The sequence below is a fragment of the Heterodontus francisci genome, chromosome 29 (assembly GCF_036365525.1).
Source record: "Heterodontus francisci isolate sHetFra1 chromosome 29, sHetFra1.hap1, whole genome shotgun sequence".
In the NCBI taxonomy this organism is placed as follows: domain Eukaryota; kingdom Metazoa; phylum Chordata; class Chondrichthyes; order Heterodontiformes; family Heterodontidae; genus Heterodontus; species Heterodontus francisci.
In genome coordinates this window covers 7,739,305-7,764,841 of record NC_090399.1, presented here as the reverse complement: position 1 = coordinate 7,764,841, position 25,537 = coordinate 7,739,305, and the positions used below count along the sequence as shown (strand labels likewise).

Genomic DNA, 25,537 nt, shown 5'->3' with positions numbered 1-25,537 from the left:
GTGTAAAGGCTGCTGACACCATTGCCAGGGACAGACTGCCCGCACCCTCCACGTCATCCGTGGTGGTGGTGTTGGGGGGGGGATTGGGTGAAGGGTCGGTCGCCCTGGCCATTCAAATCAACTTCTGTGTTTAATATCGCGGTGGCTCCACGAAGTAGGGCCTGCGCTACAGGCCGCCATTGTAAAATCCAGGCCAATGATTCCACACATACTGACATATGTGTACAATCACACACATACAAAATACAAGTCATAGAAAAGAGCTAAATTGATTACACTAATTACGTGTACAAAAAAAAATGCCTTCATTGCAAAATCTTTAATGTCTTCAGAATATCATCGGTGAGAAGAAAACATGGAATGTGAGAGCACAGAAGGAGGCCATTCGGCCTATCGTGCCTGTGTTGGCCCTTTGAAAGAGCTATCCCATGTCCCATAGCCCCCACTCTTTCCCTATAGCCTTTCAGATTTTCCATTTGCAAGTATACTGAAGTAGACTATGTTAATATTGAATCTGCTTCCACTACCCTTTCAGGCAATACAAACCAGATCATAACTCACAGTGTTAAAAAAAGTCTCCTCTCCCCTCTTGTTCTTTTGCTAATTACCTTCACTCTGTTTCCTTTGGTTACCAACCCTCCTGCTGCTGGAAACAGTTTCTCCTGATTTACTCGATCAAAGCTCATGGTAATTTTGAACATCTCCATTAAATCTCCCCTTCACCTTCTCTGCATATTTACCCATTAAACTTGCCACAGAAAGATATGTCTTGTCATCATCAGTGCAAGTACTCTTTAACAGTGTGATAATTGTTAATGACTACAATCACCCTTTCTACCAGTGAAAATTAACTATTACAAGTATGGAACATCATTCCTTCAGGTTTTTCGGGAGATTATATTTTATTTTCTTTTCTCGCAGTTAATTCAATCTTTCTTCCCCTCTCTTTTCTGTGCAATTTCACCCTCTTTAATTTACCCTCCTTCTCAGTCTTTCCTGAGTTTATTTTCCAATCCTACAATCTCATTGGTTAAGGAGATTGACTGTTTGTCCAATAGTTCACTCAGGTCCCAGATACCGTTTTCTTCGCTTTGCCGTTTTCATCTGGCACCTTCTGTAACTTTGTGAGCAAAAGATCTTTGTGTTGAAGGGTGCAGGGGAATTCTAACAATGCCCTGTTACAGTAAATTCTGACCCTCGAATTCCCATCAGATTAAATGTATTGTTACTGCAGCAGATACATTAGTGAATACAACTGATGCTGCAACTTACCTGGTGCATTAATATATAACAACAGTTTAGGAAAAGAGAATGTCATACCTGAATCAATCAGAGATTTCCACTGGTCTAAAAAAATAAATAAAAAGTTATAAATACACTTCATTAATCTGATAGTCATAAACATTAAAATATTGTCATGCTCTCTATATTTGAAATGGTTTGAACATTGAAATGTTAGCTTTGTAGGTGTTTGCCTTGGTTCAGTGGTAGAATTCTCACCTCTGAGTCAGAAGGTCATGGGTCCCACTCCAAAGACTTGAGCACATAACCCAGGCTGACACTCCCAGTCCAGTACACAGGGAGTGCTGCACTGTCGGAGGTACCGTCTTTCTGACGGGATGATAAACAGAGGCCCTGTCTGCTCCTCTCGGCATTATTTTGAATAAGAGCAGGACAGTTGTCCTGGTGTCCTGGACAATATTTATCCCTCAACCAACATCACAATGACATTTAACTGCTCATTAATCTCATTGCTGTTGGTGGGATCTTGCTGTGCACAAACTGACTGCTGCATTTCCCACATTACAACAGTGACTACACTTCAGAAACACCTTGTTTGTAAAGTGCTTTGGGACATCATGAAGTCATGAAAGGTGCTTGATAAATAAAAGGTTGTGCATTAGTAACCCTCATTTTCAAACAGTTGAAAATAATTCACTGTTATTATGTACTTTCAAGCTATTATAAAACCCATCATCGAGATGGTTTACTTTTCCAATTTTATCCCTGTGTTTCTCCACTGAGGATGCTGGATTTCACTGGGCAGCCCTGTAGTGTTTTACTCATGTGGTCGTACTTCATATATGAGCTGAGACAATCAGCATTTGCTGGTGATTCAATCACAGAGAACATCAGGGTTCACTGGATAACACTCACAGCAGGAACCCTGGTTTGTTTTCCCTTCCCGAATGCAAGTTCAGCTGATTCAGCACAGATTAGGGATCGAACACAGATCATGGGCTCTAAATGGCTCACGACCATATTGGACAATGTCTTTACACACGGACCTATCAAGGACAATTTGTTGTCACTAATATGATATTCCCATAGTAAATTTACAAGATTAGTTGGTGTGAGAAATGGAGTTGCCACACCAGTGCATCATCTTTTGAGAGTGACAGTGATGATGTGTTATTGAGAAAGTGTGGAAAGAGTTTTCATCAGCACAATCTAATCGACCTGACCTTAGTGTCCTTCAAGCAGAGGATGGTCAACTTGCTCCAGTCCTTGTACCTCTCATCTTAATTACAATCAATCAATCACCCAAACTATTTATTAAATTTACAAAAGGTCACTATTTTATTTCTTTAAGTGTTTACATTGATGAAAATGTGAGGAGAGTAAATAACGTGTCTGAATCTGTTTATATTATTGGAACATGAAATGTCTGCAGAATTCTGAATGCTGATTTAAATACGATAATTATTGTCACGATCTGTAATTTTCTGCAGTTCGGTTTTCAATATTTTTTTCATATACATAAAGTAAGAACTCTAACTGTCAGTAATTTATCTGTTCATCCTACACTTTTTATCCAACTATTTAATATTGTTGATTTGATACCATTCTGTATTTTCACTTCACTGATTCCTATCCCTGTTGATGTGGTATATTCCTGACCCACAGTGATAATGACTGACATCTTTTAGCTACTGGCTGCATTGAGATGTTTGTTTCAGTCATTCACAACACTTCATTACACAATTCCCACATTTCTTCAGAGTTTCCAGTGGAAAAACAGCAGGAATCCAGTTGTGCTGGAGGACGGGAGGCTGATACACCGAGTGAGATCATACATAGCTGCCTCCAGATGTGCTGAAGTGAAAACCACCCAGGGACTGGGGTACAGGCAAGAGGAGTGGCTGAACCCCTGAAGAAGTGGTTATGTTTTAAATATATTGGGTTGGTACCTTGACAAGGGGACCAAAGGAGAAATGGTCAGAGTTTTGAGCAGTGGGGAGGGGAGGGTGGCAGCAGGACTGAAAGGAAATACTGAGTAGCTTCTTAAAAGTTACATGGAGTAAAGTAAAATGACTGGTGCTGACATCTATGATGGTGAAGACCTGGGTGAAATGCCGAGTAGGATCATCCACTTGGTACTTTTTGAATGATTGAACAAGGCTGAATTGTATGTAAGTCATTCAGTCACTTGCTGGTTCCACTATGGTTAAGGATGGGTATTTTCATGGAGCCTCCTCCTCATTTATCACATGAATGCCCAGCACTACCATTCCTGTCTGAATGTTGTAGGGTGACAGAACATTGTTCTGATCTGTTAATTACAGGAAAGTTTAGTTCTGTCGATAACCTGCTGCTTTTGGTGTTTAGCATGCATGTAGCCCTATGTTGTAGCTTCATAACAACATAAGAAATCGGAGCAGGAGAAGGCCATTCGGCCCCTCGAGCCTGCTCTACTGTTCAGTAAGATCATGGCTGATCTGATTATGGCCTTAACTCCACTTTCCTGCCTGTTCCCCATTACCCTTTACTCCCTTGTAGATCAAAAATCTGTCGAATTCAGCCTTGAATATATTCAATGACCCAGCCTCCACTGTCCTCCAGGGTAGAGTATTCCAAAGATTAACGGCCCTCAGAGAAGAAATTCCTTCTCATCTCCCGTGAAAGAGCCCTTATGTTGAAACTGTGGCTGCTAGTTCTACTTTCCCCCACAAGATAAAACATCCTCTCAGCATCTACCCTGTCAACCCCCTCAGAATCTTATATGTTTCAATAAGGTCATCATCATGTACAAGGACACTCAGATCACTAAGTTATTGCCTCATTACATGGGATGCCTGCTGCTGTGTCTGGTCTGTCTTCTACAATCCCTATTAAAATAATGTTAGTCACCCAGCTTGATGGTGATGGAGGAGTGAGGATATACCACACCATAAGGTTACAGATTGTGATGGTCAACAGTCAAGCTGCTACTGACGGCCCACAGCACCTCAGTTTTAACCTGCTAGATCTTTCTAAGCCTGTCCCATATTGCACAGTGGTAGTGTCACACTACAGGATGGAGGGTGTGTAGATGAGACTTTGTCTTCCTAAGGTCCATGAAATGGTTATGCTTACTAATGTTATTATAAAGGATGTGTCACAACAGGTAGGTTGGTGAGGACCAAGTTGAGTTGATTTTTTTCCTCATAGTGGTTCCCTCACCAGCTGACTCAGGCCCAGTCTGGCAGCTGTGTCCTTCATGATTCATCTAGCTCGGTCATTACTACAAATACCAAGCCACTCTCTGTGCTTCTCTCTGTGCTTCTTGTGAGAAATGTTCCAACATGGATGGGTGCTGATTTGTGAGTTGAGGGGAGTGGCAGGTAGTGATCAGCTGGAAGTTTCCTTGTCCTTGTTTGACCTGAAGTCATAAAACTTCATGGGGTCCAGAGTCTATAGTCAGAACTCTCAGGGACTCACCTCAACTGTACATAACTATGTCCCACTTCAGTGGGCCCACATCTTGTCAATGGTACAGGATTTACCCAGATATGGTGATGAAGGAGTCTAGTTTGTTGACTGTCAATTCTTTTACTTGACTAGCCTATCAGACAGGTCTGCCAACTTCGGTACCAGACTGAAATGCCAGCAAGACGGGTCAACTGGCCATCTTTAGCTTCTAGCTAATTATCAAAAAAGATTTTGAGAAAACTAGTGAATAGTGCTCACAGCTTTAAGGTAATATTAATCAAAAGGCATACTATAAATAAATGGTTTGTCAAACAATTTGTTGAGTTGGGAACTCGAGTGGTACAGTCAGGTATCCCAATCCTTTTACCAGGCTTGATGGAATGAAATTCTCTTCTCCTTGTGCCGATTGTTGTTCTGCATGAAATGAGCCTGTGTCAGTCAATCCAGTTTCTCGTGGATGTGACTGTACAGTAGTATGTGCCCATGTTCTGGACAAATTATATGAAAAATTAGAATGGTCAAAGCATTAGTTGTGTGAGAAATAGAACTGAACAGCAGTTGAATGTGGAAATAAGGTGCATTGTTGTAATAGTGTGTGTTATATTCAGATATGTGAGAGGTAAATGTTGAAATATTTCAGCTAATTAGAAATTATTTATTTATTTTTAAAACTTATTGGTAACGTTTTTTGTATTTTTATATTGAAATCAAACATTGGAAGATGATGCAAAGGTACAGCTCATATTGTGAATTATGTACAAAATAATACTTTAAAGAGTTAGTTGAATAGCCATTTTTGGCAGTCCAGCTGTGCCATCTGTACATCTAAATACCCAAACCCAACATTCTTTACCATATTCCAGACAGTGGTCTGCACGGAATGTCCTCAAGGCCCTACGGGGAAAGGAAACGGTGGATCCTGTCGGATGGTTCCCCGAGCAGACCGTCAAAGTCATTTGGCGGAATGCCTCATCACCAGAACTTTCAAACAAGCACCAAGACGTAGCTTGGCTGGTGGTGAGAAGGGCCCTCCCCGTCAGATCCTTCATGCACACCCGAAGTCTCGCCCCCTCCGCACAGTGCCCCCGCGTTGGCTGTGGTGGGGAAGAGACGGTCGCCCACCTCCTCCTGGAATGTGTCTTTGCAGGTGTGGAAAGAGATGCAGTGGTTTTTGTCGAGTTTCATCCCAAGCAGCTCTGTAACACAGGAGTCTGTGCTCTACGGGCTGTTCCCAGGGACGCACACCGAGACAAACATCAACTGCTGCTGGAGGACTATCAATTCGGTGAAAGATGCCCTTTGGTCTGCCCGAAACTTGCTGGTCTTCCAGCGCAAAGAGTTGTCCACAACTGAATGTTGCAGACTGGCACATTCCAAGGTCCAGGACTACGTGCTGAGGGACGCACTAAAGCTTGGGGCAGCCGCAGCAAAGGCTCAATGGGGAAAGACCACAGTGTAAGGTTCCCCCACCAAGCTGGACTGAGGGGCTGAATCCATGGGAAACCCCTCGAACTGTATCGTTAATATTCACAATTGCTGTAAATGTAAAACTGTAATTGACATGACAATTGTGAAACGGAAGGGTTGGGAAGAAACTCATGAGAGTATTGAAGGAAACTGATCTCCCTTGCAATGTTTGTATTTTTTGGTGCTGTTTGGAAACTGTTTGGCAATGTAATTTTTACAGATTTTTATGAATAAAGTATATTTTGGAAATAAAATAAAAAAAATATTCCAGACACTTCAAGGTTAAATCCTTACCAAATTGTTTGATAGACTTGTCAACTTCAAGTTCTGGAAAAATCCAATAAATATAAATTGCAGTTAATATCAAACAATGGTTTATTTAATCAGACGTGCTTTCACTTTCGAACATAAATAAATAATATTCATTTCCATCTGAGTAAAACCATTGTCAGCCCTTTCTCCAGAACACCATGGATCCACTTCTATCACCTTTAGGTGTTTAAATGATAACCCGTATTATAGTTCATGTTTGTTTTACTGTCAAATTGGTCTATTTCTAGGGAAGATTAAGTGGGAGGTGAAGAATAAATTAAACAAAATATTTTCAAATATATTGAAGAAAAATAAGATTCATGATATCCCCATGAAGAAAAGAATTAAAATATCATCATTTAAACATGCCTTTGGTTTCAGTTTGAACAGCAGCCTCTCCCTCTCCCCTTCCCCGAGACTAAAACTACAATGGCTGAATTATTAAAGATACAAGGGAACACAAACTTCTTCCAAATTTATCAAAAAACCTGGTTCTGTTTCCACATTTCTGTTCAATCCTGAATCTGTATTCTCCATTGTCACTGTTAGACTGAGACCGTACCTTTGAAGTATCTGTGTTGTTTCACAGTCCAAATGTTCCCAGCGGCAAGAGCTACTATTACAAGACTGAGGATCACAGATAAAAACACCAGCCAGCCTGAGATAGCTGGGAAGAAATCACCTGCAAAGTAAACATCAGTGTATTAGATTAGATGACCTTTAACATGCTTAGATGACTAGCGTGTGACTCAGAATAGCATCAACAGTGTGGGTTCAATTCCCGTTCTGGTCTGAGGAAGGCAATGGAAAACCACCTCATTTACCCATTTCCCTAGTCATGCTCATCTCTCCTGTGTGGAGAAAAAGAGCAGAGGACCTGCTCTTGGGCAGACCGGCTCCTCTAACATATTCCACATGAATCATTCTTTTTGTCTGCCTGATATTAGACAAGTTAAAAGTTTATGTCCCCTGAGTTATGTGACCTTGATGGCCACATCGATTATGCCCTGCACCTGGGGGAATCCAGCGATGGAGCCGAGAACCAATGCCCTCTGGGCATGCACAGGCCCATCTGTGTCAAAGTGGATGTAGTTACCCCGTCCTCCAGATAATGGCATCCATGACCTGCCTGATGCCACGATGAGCTGCCAACTGCGAGATGCTACCTCGATCCACAGAAGATCCCTGGAATGACCCAGTTGCATAGAAATTCAGGGTTGATGGTGACCTTGATGGCTGTCGGTAAGGGATTGCCATGGGAGACATGAGGCCTCAGGTCACTGTGGATCAGAGCACAAAGGTCTGAGACTATCTGCTTGGTCTGGCAGTCTGTCATTTGCAGGTAGCTGACTGGGCAGTAGACCCGATGCCTTGGGTAGCGCCTTATTCCTCTTGCAGTCCCACTGTGCTCCTCTGGCCTCCTGCTGTTCAGAAGGTTACATCTGCTGAAGCTCATCCTGGCTGCTCTGTCCAATGTCAGAGTAACCTGTTCCCATCTGAACTCGCTCAGCTGGGGTCTGTTCATTCACCAGGCCTTCCCCTGCCAACCCCAGGTGTCCAGTGATGCCAGCGGGCTCATGCCCCTCTCCAGATTCCTGCCACTCACCACTAAGAAAACCAAGTCTCACAGTTCCAACAGTGGCTACTCTTTGGCACTTTTGAAGCAGCTGAGCTTAATTTTGTGCCTCAGCATTATTTTAATCACCTTTCCCAGAGCCCTCATGGTCCCGCACAGTGTTCATGTCTTGTACACTCTGCCGTGTTCCCCACATGGCGTTCCCCCGTTCACTCCCTTTAAAGATCCCAAACTGCTGTTAACAAGCCTGCTAATGAGCTCCATAATTAGCTCAACAAGTAATTAATTGGAGGCGTGTGGACTTTCTGTTCCCTGCCTCCCAGCGTTCCATTAAAAATGGCTTCTCATTCCAGAGGCGGTGAGTCCCAGTGCCAACCTCTGAGAATGTGAACTTTAAATTGCACTCGCCTCCTGCACCCGCTCTCAGTGGGCTTTAAAAATCTATCCCTAATTCCTCAAACTCCCTCTGCATTATCTCTGTAATGTTCTTTGTTCCAGTACTGGCTCCAACATGAACCATGAGTTCAGGATACTGAGTTTACTTTTCCAGTGTCTTATCCCCCTGCTCTGATTGGCTCCTTACACCAGGACCTCGGGATCACCGGACCATTTGGACTCCAGGTTGTGGTTGCAGAAAACGTTACCTATCCCTCTAATGATAGAACCACCTGAAGCCTCAAGGAAAAGGAAATCCAATATGGAGGCAAAACAGATTTGATGGACAAGTGCTGGAGCGATGCAGCACCCAACTCCCCTATTTGATTGATGGTAAATGAATGTGCAGCTGCATGAAGTAGGTGTAAGGGTAGGGGAGGGGGGGATGTTTGACACGATAGCGCACCCTCCCTAGAGCACCACTCCTGACAGCTGGTGGTAACCAGGAGCAACACTGTTTCCACCACCTGAAGGAACTGATAGATACACAAGATGGCAGCACTTGTAAAGGAGCCCATGTCACGTTCTCATACAATATTACATTTCCTTCCATTGTAAATCCATTCCTCAGGAGGGTCCATCTTCAAGATATGAAGTATGATGGAACAGCTTGTTATATTCATATCTTTCAAGGCCATAGCATCTCAATTTCTTTTTGTTAAACAGTCTAGTGGCAGATGGAGAAGTGGCAGATGGAGTTTAATCCGGACAAATGTGAGGTAATGCATTTTGGAAGGTCTAATGCACGTGGGAAGTATACAGTAAATGGCAGAACCCTTATGAGTATTGACAGGCAGAGAGATCTGAGCATACAGGTCCACAGGTCACTGAAAGTGGCAACGCAGGTGGATAAGGTAGTCAAGAAGGCATGCTTGCCTTCATCGGTCGGGCATAGAGTATAAAAATTGGCAAGTCATGCTGCAGCTGTACAGAACCTTAGTTAGGCCACACTTAGAATATTGCATGCAATTCTGGTCGCCTCAGTACCAGAAGGACGTGGAGGCTTTGGAGAGAGTGCAGAAGAGGTTTACTAGGATGTTGCCTGGTCTGGAGGGCATTAACTATGAGGAGAGGTTGGAAAAACATAGATTGTTTTTACTGGAACGACGGAGATGGAGGGGCGACATGATAGAGGTTTACAAAGTTATGAGTGGCATGGACAGAGTGAATAGTCAGAAGCTTTTTCCCTGGGTGGAAGAGTCAGTTACTAGGGGACATAGGTTTAAGGTGAGAGGGGCAAAGTTTAGAGGGGATTTGCGAGGCAAGTTCTTTACACAGATGGTGGTGAGTGCCTGGAACCTGCTGCTGGGGGAGGTGGCGGAAGCAGGTACCATAGAGACGTTTAAGAGGCATCTTGACAAATACATGAATAGGATGGGAATAGAGGGATACAGTCCCCGGAAGTGCAGAAGGTTTTAGTTTAGGCAGGCATCAAGATCGGCGCAGGCTTGGAGGGTCAAATGGCCTATTCCTGTGCTGTACTGTTCTTTGTTCTTTGTTCTAACTGCATGATGGATATAGAAACATTGAAAAATAGAAAATAGGAGCAGGAGTAGGCCATTTGGCCCTTCAAGCCTGCTCTGCCATTCATTATGATCATGGCTGATCATCCAACTCAGTAACCTGTTCCGGCTTTCACCCCATATCCTTTGATCCCTTTAAACCCAAGAGCTATATCTAACTCCTTCTTGAAAACATTCAATGTTTTGACCTCAACTGCTTTCTGTGTTAGTGAATTCCACAGGCTCACCACTGTCTGGGTGCAGAGATTTCTCCTCACCTCAGTCTTGAAAGGTTTACCCCGTATCCTTAGACTATGACCCCTGGTTCTTGACACCCCGCCATCGGGAACATCCTTCCTGCATCGACCCTGTCAAGTCCTGTTAGAATTTTATAGGTTTCTATGAGATCCCCCCTCACTCTTCTGAACTCCAGTGAATACAATCCTAACCGACTCAATCTCTCCTCATACGTCAGTCCCGCCATCCCAGGAATCAGTCTGGTAAACCTTCGCTGCACTCCCTCTATAGCAAGAACATCCTTCCTCGGATAAAGAAACCAAAACTGCACACAATATTCCAGGTGTGGCGTCACCAAGGCCCTGTATAATTGCAGAAAAACATCCCTGCTCCTGTACTCGAATCCTCTCACACTGAAGGCTAATTTTTTTTTTGCCTTTTTTACCTCCTGTTGCACCTGCATGCTTACCTTCAATGACTGGTGTATGAGAACACCCAGGTCTCGTTGCATATTCTGAGAGACAGTTTACAGCCATTCAGATAATAATCTGCCTTCCTGTTTTTGCTACCAAAGTGGATCACCTCACATTTATCCACATTATACTGCATCTGCCACGCATTTGCCCACTCACTCAACTTGTCCAAATCACCCTGAAGCCTCTCTGCATCGTCCTCACAACGCACCTTCCCACCCAGTTTGTGGTACCTGCAAATTTGGAGACATTACATTTAGTTCCCTCATCTAAATCATTAATGTATATTGTGAATAGCTGGGGTCCTAGCACCGAACCCTGCGTACCCCACTAGTTACTGCCTGCCATTCGGAAAAAGACCCATTCATCCCTACTCTATATTTCCTGTCTGCCAACCAATTCTCTATCCATCGCAATACTCTACCCCCCAATCCCATGCACTTTAATTTTACACAATAATCTCTGATGCGGGACTTTGTTGAAAGCCTTCTGAAAGTCCAAATAAACCACAGTCATGTATCGATGAAGACTGTGAACATTAGTCATTGGGCACGTGCTCTTTCAACACTCAGCAGCTCAAGATTACTTTCCTGATTGTACAGGGTGGAATCACAAGGGTACATCCTGAACCTGGAGCAACACAACCCGGTCAAGAGAAGGTCGGAAAGGCACAAATCCTGTGACATGTCCCAGCAACTCTGGCAGGGCCTGTGGATCCACCTTCTTGATTAAGAGCAGGACTGTGGAAACTGCTCCAAATACAGGCAGCTCATTCCTCCACAATTCCTCCGTGTCCTCAAGATACTGGAAGGCAAGAGGAATTCCAATAGGAATGTCCATTGTATCAGTCGGAGCTGCTGCAAATCAGAGAAACCGCCTTGAATGGTAGGTGGTAGAAAAGAAAAAGATAAAAGGTAAAATATCAAAATAAATCTTCTAAATATATGCAAGAAAAGCAACCCACAAAAAAAATTATTGAAACCAAGAGGAAAACAGATTTGAGACAATTAGGAAGTCCCTTCTCCTGGCTGTCAGCTGGTGTGTGTGTTTATTGATAAAGGTGAAAAGAAATGATGTTATGAAGGGGGATTAAACCACTGGGAGCTGTGGGACAGTGAAGCTCCAATGCAGATTGTATACCCCAGTGACGAGAGCCTCCCAGTCCCCCAGCATCAGGCTGCTGCTCACAGTACATTACAAGCACTTGGTCCATGGACCTGATTTTTCACCCTACACTTGCTCAGCACATGCTTATGATCAGAAGCAGAAAATTTCTCCGAGTGTTCTTAACCCTGCAGTGTAATAAAGAACACAGCATCTTAACAGAGCAAGAAAGGAATGAAGAACATTTTCAGATACAGACTGACAGAAACAAATGCAACACAAACACTAAGGAGGAAAATTTCGTAAATAAAACCCTTAAAATGAGGAATAATTAAGAATAAGAAAAAGTCTAAAAGTGGATTGCAGCCCCCATCCCCTTGGGAAAAATAAGGAAACATAATCAATATTTAATCTGTTGCAAATAACCAAAACCTGCTTTAAGCAGCAACATGTCGCAGTAGGTTAAGATTATAATCTCCAGAACCCGGAGGTACTCGGGAAGAACTCACAATAAAGTTAACAAGATTACTTTCATTGGGGCAAAGTTCTTCAACAATATTTCAATCTTTGGCTGTAACAGTCCATCCCACTTGGATATTCCTGGCCCCGATTGGATAAACATCCAGGAACCACTTCTTTTTTTTTTTCTTTTTGGGCCTCCTTATCTCGAGAGACAATGGATACGCGCCTGGAGGTGGTCAGTGGTTTGTGAAGCAGCGCCTGGAGTGGCTATAAAGGCCAATTCTGGAGTGACAGGCTCTTCCACAGGTGCTGCAGAGAAATTTGTTTGTTGGGGCTGTTGCACAGTTGGCTCTCCCCTTGCGCCTCTGTCTTTTTTCCTGCCAACTACTAAGTCTCTTCGACTCGCCACAATTTAGCCCTGTCTTTATGGCTGCCCGCCAGCTCTGGCGAATGCTGGCAACTGACTCCCACGACTTGTGATCAATGTCACACGATTTCATGTCGCGTTTGCAGACGTCTTTATAACGGAGACATGGACGGCCGGTGGGTCTGATACCAGTGGCGAGCTCGCTGTACAATGTGTCTTTGGGGATCCTGCCATCTTCCATGCGGCTCACATGGCCAAGCCATCTCAAGCGCCGCTGACTCAGTAGTGTGTATAAGCTGGGGATGTTGGCCGCTTCAAGGACTTCTGTGTTGGAGATATAGTCCTGCCACCTGATGCCAAGTATTCTCCGAAGGCAGCGAAGATGGAATGAATTGAGACGTCGCTCTTGGCTGGCATACGTTGTCCAGGCCTCGCTGCCGTAGAGCAAGGTACTGAGGACACAGGCCTGATACACTCGGACTTTTGTGTTCCGTGTCAGTGCGCCATTTTCCCACACTCTCTTGGCCAGTCTGAACATAGCAGTGGAAGCCTTACCCATGCGCTTGTTGATTTCTGCATCTAGAGACAGGTTACTGGTGATAGTTGAGCCTAGGTAGGTGAACTCTTGAACCACTTCCAGAGCGTGGTCGCCAATATTGATGGATGGAGCATTTCTGACATCCTGCCCCATGATGTTCGTTTTCTTGAGGCTGATGGTTAGGCCAAATTCATTGCAGGCAGACGCAAACCTGTCAATGAGACTCTGCAGGCATTCTTCAGTGTGAGATGTTAAAGCAGCATCGTCAGCAAAGAGGAGTTCTCTGATGAGGACTTTCCGTACTTTGGACTTCGCTCTTAGACGGGCAAGGTTGAACAACCTGCCCCCTGATCTTGTGTGGAGGAAAATTCCTTCTTCAGAGGATTTGAACGCATGTGAAAGCAGCAGGGAGAAGAAAATCCCAAAAAGTGTGGGTGCGAGAACACAGCCCTGTTTCACACCACTCAGGATAGGAAAGGGCTCTGATGAGGAGCCACCATGTTGAATTGTGCCTTTCATATTGTCATGGAATGAGGTGATGATACTTAGTAGCTTTGGTGGACATCCGATCTTTTCTAGTAGTCTGAAGAGACCACGTCTGCTGACGAGGTCAAAGGCTTTGGTGAGATCAATGAAAGCAATGTAGAGGGGCATCTGTTGTTCACGGCATTTCTCCTGTATCTGACGAAGGGAGAACAGCATGTCAATAGTCGATCTCTCTGCACGAAAGCCACACTGTGCCTCAGGGTAGACGCGCTCGGCCAGCTTCTGGAGCCTGTTCAGAGCGACTCGAGCAAAGACTTTCCCCACTATGCTGAGCAGGGAGATTCCACGGTAGTTGTTGCAGTCACCGCGGTCACCTTTGTTTTTATAGAGGGTGATGATGTTGGCATCGCGCATGTCCTGGGGTACTGCTCCCTCGTCCCAGCACAGGCATAGCAGTTCATGTAGTGCTGAGAGTATAGCAGGCTTGGCACTCTTGATTATTTCAGGGGTAATGCTGTCCTTCCCAGGGGCTTTTCCGCTGGCTAGGGAATCAATGGCATCACTGAGTTCCGATTTGGTTGGCTGTATGTCCAGCTCATCCATGACTGGTAGAGGCTGGGCTGCATTGAGGGCAGTCTCAGTGACAGCATTCTCCCTGGAGTACAGTTCTAGGTAGTGCTCAACCCAGCGGTCCATCTGTTTGCGTTGGTCAGTGATTATGTCCCCCGATTTAGATTTGAGGGGGGTGATCTTCTTGATGGTTGGCCCAAGAGCTCTCTTCATGCCATCATACATTCCTCTGATGTTTCCGGTGTCTGAGGCCAGCTGAATATGACTGCATAGGTGTTGCCAGTAGTCGTTTGCGCAACGCCTAGCTGTTCTTTGTGCAGTACTTCTGGCTGCTTTAAGTGCTGCGGATGTTAAATCGCTGGGGGCTTTCTTGTAGTTCAAAAGTGCAATGCGCTTAGCGGCTATGACAGGTTCCAGCTCTTCATTATGAGATTGAAACCAGTCTGCATTTCTCTTCGCACTTTTGCCGTAGGTGGTCAAAGCTGACTCATAGATGGCGTCTCTGATGTGGGCCCACTTGGTCTCAGCATCCCCTGTGGGAGTGTTTTGAAGGGCTGTTACAAGTGAATTTAGAAATTTTTGTAACAGCTGTGGGTGAGAAATTCTGCTCGTGTTGATGCGCGGGTGGCCCTTCTGCTTGGAATGATGCAACTTCTTTGGTCTGAGTCTAACCTTGCTGCACACCAGGGAGTGGTCGGTGTCGCAGTCCGCACTGTGGAAGCTGCGTGTGATTTGAACACTGTTTAAGGCGGCTCGCCTTGTGACAATGAGGTCTAGCTGGTGCCAACGACGTGATCTTGGGTGCCTCCATGAAACCTGGTGACAGGGTTTAGTGTGAAAGAACGAGTTGGTGATGCAGAGGTTATGATAGGTACACAACTCAAGCAGTCTCTGCCCGTTCTCATTCATCCTTCCAACGCCATAGCGCCCAAGGCAGGAGGGCCATGAGTCATGGTCGGCCCCAACCCTGGCATTAAAGTCCCCCAGCAGGAATAGGTGTTCGGTGTTGGGGATGCTGCTAATGATGTTATGGAGTTGTTCATAGAACTGGTCTTTAGCTTCAGGTGTGGAACAGAGTGTTGGAGCATAGATGCTGAGTAGGTGTACTGGACCAGAGGTGGTGAGCAGTCGGATGGACAGTATGCGTTCCGAGCCATTTGAGGGAGGCTCTATCATGCTGAGCAAGGAGTTTCTGATGGCGAAGCCCACTCCATGCTGTCTTGGTTCTTCAGGATCCCTGCCCTGCCAGATGGAACAAATGCCCAACCACTTTATGTAAATAATCCCAGTCCTGGGATTTGGAATAGTCTACATCAGGAAATCACATTTTTGAGAATGGACTAATATCCAGGAACCTGAGGGTTACCCTGTTTACACAAATATACTGAGGTAAATGAATCATCCAGTTTAACTCATCCCAAAAACCATTCCCACAATAACTCGAACATGAGAATATCTTAGTCCCAGTTTGATTTATGACAGTGTTGAAATTGTAAGTCAATCACTATTCCCTTTCATTAACTATATTTTATCATTTACAGACCTGCTATCTGGATAGTTGCTTCTTGTTCTTTTTTCAATAGATTGTTCCGTATGAGACACTTGAACCTGTTTGTTGAATCTCTTGTTACTGCAACATTGCTCTGGACATTTACAAGACCTTTCGAGTCACGGTGGTAATTTATTTTAGACTGTGTTGTTAAGTTCTGTCCTTCTCCACCAGTCCACAGCACCTGTGGCTGAGGGAACCATCCATTAGATTCACACACAAGCTGAATTCCATTTTGATGGTATCCCTCAATCTGGATCCAGTGCTCACGTCCCAAACCTACAATGATCAATAAATATAACAACTTTTATTTATATAACATAGTGAAAATAACATTTGTTGTGAACAATCTTTAACCCATGGGAATGATTAATTTACTGTTATTGAATGATATAATCAGAATATTTCAGCACCATGAATGGGTTCATCCCAGAAGGCAGCATGCAGGAAGCAAACACTCAAGAAATGCAAAAAAGCAATTGATTCTCAACTGACTGCTCCAACTGGCTCCAGCCCTCATTTACATGAAAGAGCAGCAGTCAGGATGGTGATAACATCAGATGTCCAGCAATGTGAAAAACTTAACCAGGTCCCTCAACCTTTCCACCAATGATCCATGTTTATCAAGACCAGGATATGTGTAGTTGAAATCCCTACTGAGGAGAACACATTTTCTAGTATCAATGGTATTGAATTAGGTGAACACCTGGTAAAGAAGTGAACTCCCTCTGTGACATCACATGGGGAACGCAAGTTCAACAGGTACAGCAGCATGTCATTGTGAAGAAAGTCAAGATGAAAGAAGAGACTTTTCACTATCTCTGTAATGACCAGTATCTGTAAAAATGGGGACCAAGTAGTTCGTCACCGCACTGCAACTTGTGATCAGGTGACTCTAGTAGACTCACTGCAGGATCCAGTTGATTTCTCTCTTCAGGCAGTGTGACTTTCCTGTCGGAAGCAGACTAAGCACTTCCTTCAGGACTGAGAGGCTCTGAAAAGTGGTGTTTCCTGCTGCCATGGATATTCAACCTGGTGATGATCATGGTCCTGTCAAATGTTTAAATGTCATCAACATCACCAGTGACTGAATGGATAAAAGCATTTTGTAACCACCACTCATTCAGGTGTCTGATGAGGAGCCTTTCCAACCAGTAATGTGCAAAGGATTAAAAGTTGCTCCTTTTTAAAAATTTAATCTTGGTTTACAAAGAACCTTAAAAACAATCTCAAAAGAAGGAACTTACTCCCTAATTATTTCATTAGTCAGCCTCTTGGGCCGACCAAACTTACACAGTGTAACAAATACTGTTTATAAAAATTAAAAACAGGTGAAACATTAATAAGCAGAATATAAAGATTCGGTAAATGGAGGATAAATCACAGTCAAAGACAGCACTGAAAGCAACTAATCAAACTTACTTTCCACATCTTCATTTTCCACACAGTCTGGGAGAAAACCAGTAATGATGTCATGAATTCTTGTGTAATGGAATTACTTTAACTTAATGAAATCTCTTAAATCTAAAATTTGACTGTCATTAGTATTCCAATTTAATTAAAGAATTATAAATCAAATGCCCTGAATTTGAACATCCCTTAGTTTCTTTTTGAATACTCTTGATGACCAATCTGTGCTGGAAGCATTTTCTTTATCAAATGTACCAGTGAACAAATATTATAACAGGGAGTGAAGAATTATTATTTTCAAAAAGACTTGGATCTTGACCAAAGGATTAGTTTTAAAATGTTATTTTCTTAATGTTATTAGTTTGTAAATAGATGTGTTCACTAACCTCCAACTTTCAACTCAATCACAGTTTCTTCAAAATCTGTTTCATCATCAACTGAACAAATGTATTTCCCTTCATCAAACACCCTCGTATTCTTTATTCGAAGAGAAACATTTCCTTTGCTCAGTTCATCTTTAAACTGTTCAGTCCTTCCTCTGTAATCATGATCCTGAGCAGCAGTGTCATCTTCCCCGTTTCTGTACGCGTGGACTGCTGACCCAAGGTCTGATTTGAGCCATCGCACCACGATGTTACTGGCAGATAGATCTGGCACAAGCCGACATTCCAATACAGCATCTTCACCCACAATGGCTACAACAGGATGAGTTGGTCCAGTAACGGTGAATTTACCTGTGGAATTATTGTCTGATGAAATGATTTCAACTTCAGGAAATGTCTTGATTATTAAACTTAAAAATGAGTTTTGTTGTTAGAATCCCATCTTAATTAAACAATTATAAAGAAATCTGCTGAACTTGAACAGAAGACAAAATCTATTATTCTCTGAAGCTGTTGGAAAAAAGACATATTTTAAAATCATGCTTTTACAAAGGACATTATGAACTCAGTAAATCAATATTTATATTTTAATACCAAACAGAAATTAGTAATTTGGGAGATTCTCATTTTTTAATTCATATTTTCTGTGCATATCTAAGTATATGAGAGAGAAAGGAAGAAAGGATAAGAAAAAAATTATATTTACATAGTTATTGATCACATCCTCAGGATGTTGTAAATAACTTTCTAACCACTGAATTACTTTTGAAGTGTACAATAGCTGGAACATGTGCAGCAGCGGATTTATAGAAAACAAGATTCCAACAACAGGAAAATGAACGAATGGCCAAGTAAACTGTTTTTGCTGATGTTAGTTGAAAGTGACCTGTTTGCCAGAAAATCAGGAAAATGCCCAGCTCTTCTTTGAATAATGCCATGAGGTCTGAGGCAGACAGGATCTCAGTTAATATCTGATCTGAAAGACAGCGTCCCTGACACTGTGTCAACCTAGATTATATACCCAAGTACAGTTAAAGGGAAAGCACACCGATTAAATTATTCTATAATCCTTTATGTTACAGAGAGAGATATTCTGCACACTTCTGTCAGTTAATTGTGTGTTATGTTCAGCTATTGATTAGCAGGAAAGGGAGAGAGTAGAATTCATGTGAGAGAAGTCGAGGGAGAGACCGGAACTTGGCGACTGTAGAACAGGAACATGATTAACAAATGTGGGCAGAAGGAGAGACTTTCAGAAGAGTGGAGCAAATATGTCAACATCAGCTCTCCAGTGGCATTGGTCACAGTGAAAATACGGTTTTATCCCATGTAACATCAAATATATCATCAGGGTCAGTGATTTACAGTGATTGAATAAATCAAATTGCATTTGTATTGTGGGAGCAGGAGTCATTTTTTAGCTGCATTTCCATGACAGAGGGGAGGCGGTGGCGAAGTGGTATTGTCACTGGACTCATAACCCAGACACTCAGGGTATTGCTCTGGGGACATGGGTTCAAATCCCACCACAGCAGAAGGTGGAATTTGAATTTAATTAATATAACTGGAATTAAAAAGCTAGTCTAATGATGGCCATAAAACAATTGCCGATCGTTGTAAAAACCCATCTGGTTCACTAATATCCTTTATGGAAGGAAATCTGCTCTCCTTACCTGGTCTGGCCTGCATGTGACTCCAGACACACAGCAATGTGGTCGACTCGTACATGCCCTCTGAAATGGCCTAGCAAGCCACTCAGTTGTATCTAACCAAAGTCAATAAAAAGGAATGAAAACGGACGGAGCACCCGGCATCGACCTAGGCACTGGAAACAACAACGGCAAACCCAGCCCTGTCGACCCTGCAAAGTCCTCCTTACTAACATCTGGGGGCTTGTGCCAAAGTTGGGAGAGCTGTCCCACAGACTAGTCAAGCAACAGCCTGACATAGTCATACTCAAGGAATCATACCTTACAGACAATGTCCCAGACACTGCAATCACTATCCGTGGATATGTCCTGTCCCACCGGCAGGACAGACCCAGAAGAAGTGGCGGCACAGTGGTATACAGTAGGGAAGGAGTTGCCCTGGGAGTCCTCAACATCGACTCTGGACCCCATGAGGTTGCATGGCACCTGGCCAAACGTGGACAAGGAAACCTCCTGCTGATTACCACCTACTGCCCTCCCTCAGCCTGTACTCCTCCATGTTGAACAGCACTTGGAGGAACACTGAGGGTGGCAAGGGCACAGAATGTACTCTGGGTGGGGGACTTCAATGTCCATCATCAAGAGTGGCTCGGTAGCACCACTACTGGCTGAATCCTAAAGCACATTGTTGCTAGACTGGGTACGTGGCAGGTGGTGAGGGAACCAACAAGAGGGGAAAACATACTTGACCTCGTCCTCACCAATCTGCCTGCCACAGATACATCTGTCCATGAAAGTATTGGTCGGAGTGACCACCGCACAGTCCTTCTGGAGACGAAGTCCTACCTTCACATAGAGAATACCCCCCGAGTGTTGTGTGGCACTACCAATGTGCTAGATGCGATAGATTTCGAACAGGTCTAGCAATGTGAAACTGGGCATCCATGAGGCGCTGTGGGCCATCAGCAGCAGCAGAATTGTACTCAACCACAATCTGTAACCTCATGGCCCGGCATATCCCCCACTCTACCCTTACCATCAAGCCAGGAGACCAACCCTGGTTCAATGAAGAATGCAGGAGGGCATGCCAGGAGCAGCACCAGGCATACCTCAAAATAAGGTGTCACCTGGTGAAGCTACAACACAGAATTATCTGCGTGCCAAACTGCGTAAGCAGCATGCGATAGATGGAGCTAATCGATCCCATAACCAACAGATCAGATCTAAGCTCTGCAGTCCTGCTACATCCAGCCGTGATTGGTGGTGGACAATTAAGCAACTAACTGGAGGAGGTGGCTGCACAAATATCCCCATCCTCAATGATGGGGGAGCCCAGCACATCAGTGCAAAAGATAATGCAGAAGCATTTGCAACAATCTTCAGCCAGAAGTGCCGAGTTGATGATCCATCTCGGCCTCCCCCTGAAGTCCCCAGCATCATAGATGCCAGACTTCAGCCAATTTGATTCACTCCGCGTGATATCAGGAAATGACTGAAGGCATTGGATATTGCAAAGACTGTGGGCCCTGACAATATTCCCCAATCGTATTGAAGACCTGGGCTCCAGAACTTGCCGCACCCCTAGCCAGCTGTTCCAGTACAGCTACAACACTGGCATCTACCCTGCAATGTGAAAAATTGCTCAGGTATGTCCTGTACACAAAAAGCAGGACAAGTCCAACCCGGCCAATTACCGCCCCATCAGCCAACTCTCAATCATCAGTAAAGTGATGGAAGGTGTCATCAACAGTGCCATCAAGCAGCACTTGCTTCGCAATAACCTGCTCAGTGATGCTCAGTTTGGGTTCCGCCAGGGCCACTCAGCTCCTGACCTCATTACAGCCTTGGTTCAAACGTGGACAAAAGAGCTGAACTCAAGAGGTGAGTTGAGAGTGAGTTGACATCAAGGCAGTATTTGACCGAGTATGGCATCAAGGAGCCCTACCAAAACTGGGGTCAATGGGAATCAGGGGGAAAAACCTCTGCTGGTTGGAGTCATACCTCGCGCAAAGGAAAATGGTTGTGGTTGTTGGAGGTCAATCATCTGAGCTCCAGGACATCACTGCAGGAGTTCCTCAGGGTAGTGTCCTAGGCCCAACCATCTTCACCTGCTTCATCAATGACCTTCCTTCAATCATAAGGTCAGAAGTGGGGATGTTTGCTGATGATTGCACAATGTTCAGCACCATTCGTGACTCCTCAGATACTGAAGCAGGCTGTGTCCAGATGCTGCAAGATCTGGACAACATCCAGACTTGGACTGAAAAGTGGCAAGTAACATTCGTGCCACACAAGTGCCAGGCAATGACCATTTCAAACAAGAGGGCATTCTGAAGGGGGAGCATGCGCAGTCAGAGGTTGTGGTACACATTGGTACCAAAGACATAGGTAGAAAGAGGGATGAGGTCCTGAAACATAAATTTCGGGAGCTAGGTAGCAGATTAAAAAGCAGGACCTCAAAGGTTGTAATCTCTGGATTACTCCCAGTACCACATGCGAGTGAGCATAGGAATAGGAGGATCGAGCAGATGAATGTGTGGCTGAGGAGATGGTGCAGGAGGGAGGGCTTTAGTTTCCTGGATCACTGGGTCTGTTTCTGGCAAAGGTGGGACCCCTACAAATTGGACTGGTTGCACCTGAACTGGAATGGGACCAAATTCCTTGCTGGGAGGTTTGCTAGTGCTGTTGAGGGGGGAGATTTAAAACTAATTTGGCAGGGGAATGGGATACAGAGTGGAGGTACAGTCGGGGGTGATGCACAGTCAAATATAGAAGAGAAACTGAGTCAGTCTGGAAGGCAGAGCAAATATAGACCTGTTAAGGCACAAGTGAAAAATGCAAGGCTGGATTGCATCTATTTTAATGCAAGGAGTCTTACTAATATGACTAATTGAGGTTATTGATTAGCACATGGGATTATGATATTATTGCTATCACAGAGACATGATTGAGGGAGGGGCAGAACTGGCAGCTCAATATTCCAGGGTATAGAATCTTCAGACGTGACAAGCGAGGGGATAAAAGAGGAGGTGGCATTCCACTGTTGACCAAGGAGTCAATTACTGCAGCAAAGATGGATGATATCTTAGAAGGTTCCTCAAATGAGGCCATATGGGTAGAACCTAAAAACAAAAAGGAGGCAATCACTTGGCTGGGTGTGTACTAAAGCTCCAAACAGTCAGGGAGAGATCGAGGAGCCCATATGTAGGCAACTCTCAGAGAGGTGTAAAAATAATAGGGTAATAATAGTAGGGGATTTAAACTTACCTAACATCAACTGGGATAGTCTTATGGCAAAAGGCTTAAGGAGGCGGAATTCTCAAAATGCATACAGGAGAGCTTTTTGAGCCAGTACGGAGAAAGTCCTACAAGAGAAGGGGCAGTAATGGACCTAATCCAAGGGAACAAAGCTGAACAAGTGGTAGAAGTGTCAGTGGGGGATCATTTTGGGGAGAGTGACCATAACTCTGTAAGATTTAAGGTAGTTACGGAAAAGGACAAAGACGGGCTGGAAATAAAGGTACTGAATTGGGGGAATGCCAGTTTCAATATGATAAAACAGGACCTGGCCAGAGTGGACTGTGAGCAGCTACTTGTAGGAAAGTCGACATCAGACCAATGGGAGTCATTCAAAGAGGAAATAGTGAGGGTTCAGAGCCAACATGTACCCATTAGGGTGAAGGGTCGGACCAACAAGTCCAGGGAACCCTGGATGTCAAGGGAGACAGAGTATTGGATCAGGAAAATAAAGGTGTATGGCAGATCAGAGTGCTGAAAACAGCGGAGGCCCTAGAGGATTATAGAAAGTGTAGGGGGGTACTTAAAAAAGTAATTAGGAGAGTGAAGAGGGGACATGATCATTGGCGGCCAAGATAAAGGAAAATCCTGAGGCATTTTATAAGTATATTTAGGGCAAGAGGATAACCAGGGAAAGAGTAGGGCCCATTAGGGACCAAAGTGGCAATCTGTGTGTGGAGCCGGAGGGCATAGGTGAGGTTTTAAGTGATTACTTTTTATCTGTGTTCATTATGGAGAAGGATGATGTAGGTGTACCAATCAGGGAGCGGGATTGCGATATACTTGAACATATTAGCATTGAAAGGGAGGAAGTATTAGATGTTTTCGTGGGCTTAAAAGTGGATAAATCTCCAGGCCAAGATGAGATGTATCCCAGGCTGTTATGTGAGGCAAGGGAGGAGATAGCAGGGGCTCTGACACAAATTTTCAGATCCTTTCTGGCCACAGGAGAGGTGCCAGAGGACTGGAGGACAGCGAATGTTGTACCATTATTCAAGAAGGGTAGCAGGGATAGACCGGGTAATTACAGGCCGATGAGTCTAACATCAGTAGTTGGGAAACTATTGGAAAAAGTTCTCAGGGACAGGATTAATCTCCACTTGGAGAGGCAGGGATTAATCAAGGATAGTCAGCATGGCTTTGTCAGGGGAAGATCATGTCTAACTAACTTGATTGAATTTTTTGAGGAGGTGACGAGATGTGTAGATGAGGGTAAAGCAGTTGATGTAGTCTACATGGACTTCAGTAAGGCTTTTGATAAGGTCCCACATGGGAGATTGGTTCAGAAGGTAAGAGCCCATGAATCCAGGGCAATTTGGAAAATTGGATCCAAAATTGGCTTAGTGGCAGGAGGCAGAGGGTAATGGGTGAGGGTTGTTTTTGTGAGTGGAAGCCTGTGACCAGTGGTGTACCACAGGGATCTGTGCTGGGACACTTGCTGTTTGTAGCGTACATTAATGATTTAGACATGAATATAGGAGGTATGATAAGTAAGTTCGCAAATGACACGAAAATTGGTGGTGTCGTAAATAGTGAGGAGGAAAGCCTTAGATTACAGGACGATATAGATGGGCTGGTAAGATGGGCGGAGCAGTGGCAAATAGAATTTAATCCTGAGAAGTGGAGGAGATGCATTTTGGGAGGACTAACACGACAAGGGAATATACAATGGATGGTAGGACCCTAGGAAGTACTGAAGGTCATAGGGACCTTGGTGTACTTGTCCATAGATCACTGACGGCAGCAGCACAGGTAGATAAGGTGGTTAGGAAGCCATATGGGATACTTGCATTTATTAGCCTAGGCATAGAATATAAGATCAGGGAGATTATGATGGAGCTGTATAAAACGCTGGTTAGGCCACAGCTGGAGTACTGTGTACAGTTCTGGGCACCGCACTATAGGAAGGATGTGATTGCACTGGAGAGGGTGCAGTGGAGATTCAACAGGATGTTGCCTGGGCTGGAACATTTCAGCTATGATGAGAGACTGAAAAGGCTTGGATTGTTTTCCTTAGAGCAGAGAAAGCTGAAGGGGGGACATGATTGATGGATACAAAATTATGAGGGGCATAGATACATTAGATAGGAAGAGACTTTTTCCCTTAGTGGAGGGGTCAATAACCAGGGGGCGTAGATTTAAGGTAAGGGGCAGGAGGTTTAGAGGGGATTTGAGGAAAAATGTTTTCACCCAGAGGGTGGTTGGAATCTGGAACGCATTGCCTGAAGAGGTGATCGAGGCAAGAACCTTCACAACATGTAAGAGGTATTTAGCTGAGCATTTGAAATGTCATAGCATACAAGGCTATGGGCCAAGTGCTGGCAAATGGGATTAGAATAGTTAGGTGCTTGATGGCCAGCACAGACACAATGGGCCGAAGGGCCTGATTCTGTGCTGTCTCGCTCTTTGACTCTATGACTCTAAGAGAGAATCTAACCATCTCCCCTTGATGTTCAATGTCATTACCATCGCAGAATCCCCCACTATCAACATCCTGGGGGTTACCATTGATCAGAAACTGAACTGGACCAGCCACAAATATTGTGACTACAAGAGCAGGTCAGAAGCTCGGAATTCTGCAGCGAGTAACTCACTTCCTGTCTCCTGAATGCCTGTCCACCATCGACAAGACATAAGTCAGGAGTGTGATGGAATACTCTCCACTTGCCTGGATAAGTGCAGCTGCAACAACACTCAAGATGCTTGACACCATCCAGGACAAATCAGCCCACTTGATTGGCACCCCATCTACCACCCTCAAATTTCACTCCCTCCACCACCGACGCACTGTGGCAACAGTGTGTACCATCTACAAGATGCACTGCAGCAACGCACCAAGGCTTCTTTGACAGCACCTTCCAAACCCGCGACCTCTACCACCTAGAAGGACAAGGGCAGCAGATGCAGGGGAATACCACCATCTGCAAGTTCCCCTCCAAGCTACATATCATCCTGACTTGGAACTATTCCCTTCCTTTACTGTCATTGGGTCAAAATCCTGGAACTCCCTTCCTAACACCACTGTGGG

General features: G+C 44.3%; 1 protein-coding gene across 1 annotated transcript in view; it reads right to left on the bottom strand.

Annotated features, from left to right (window-relative positions):
• The window catches only part of LOC137345677 (butyrophilin subfamily 3 member A2-like), a 43,464-nt gene that overhangs the window by 8,483 nt on the left and 9,444 nt on the right, over positions 1 to 25,537 (bottom strand). The window contains exons 4-10 of the mRNA XM_068008941.1: positions 22,480 to 22,530; positions 22,215 to 22,334; positions 17,567 to 17,914; positions 15,765 to 16,049; positions 7,034 to 7,153; positions 6,454 to 6,486; positions 1,321 to 1,347 (exon numbers count right to left, since the gene is read on the bottom strand). Coding sequence (XP_067865042.1) covers positions 1,321 to 1,347; positions 6,454 to 6,486; positions 7,034 to 7,153; positions 15,765 to 16,049; positions 17,567 to 17,914; positions 22,215 to 22,334; positions 22,480 to 22,530 — 984 coding nt within the window. The remainder of the gene's footprint in view (positions 1 to 1,320; positions 1,348 to 6,453; positions 6,487 to 7,033; positions 7,154 to 15,764; positions 16,050 to 17,566; positions 17,915 to 22,214; positions 22,335 to 22,479; positions 22,531 to 25,537) is intronic.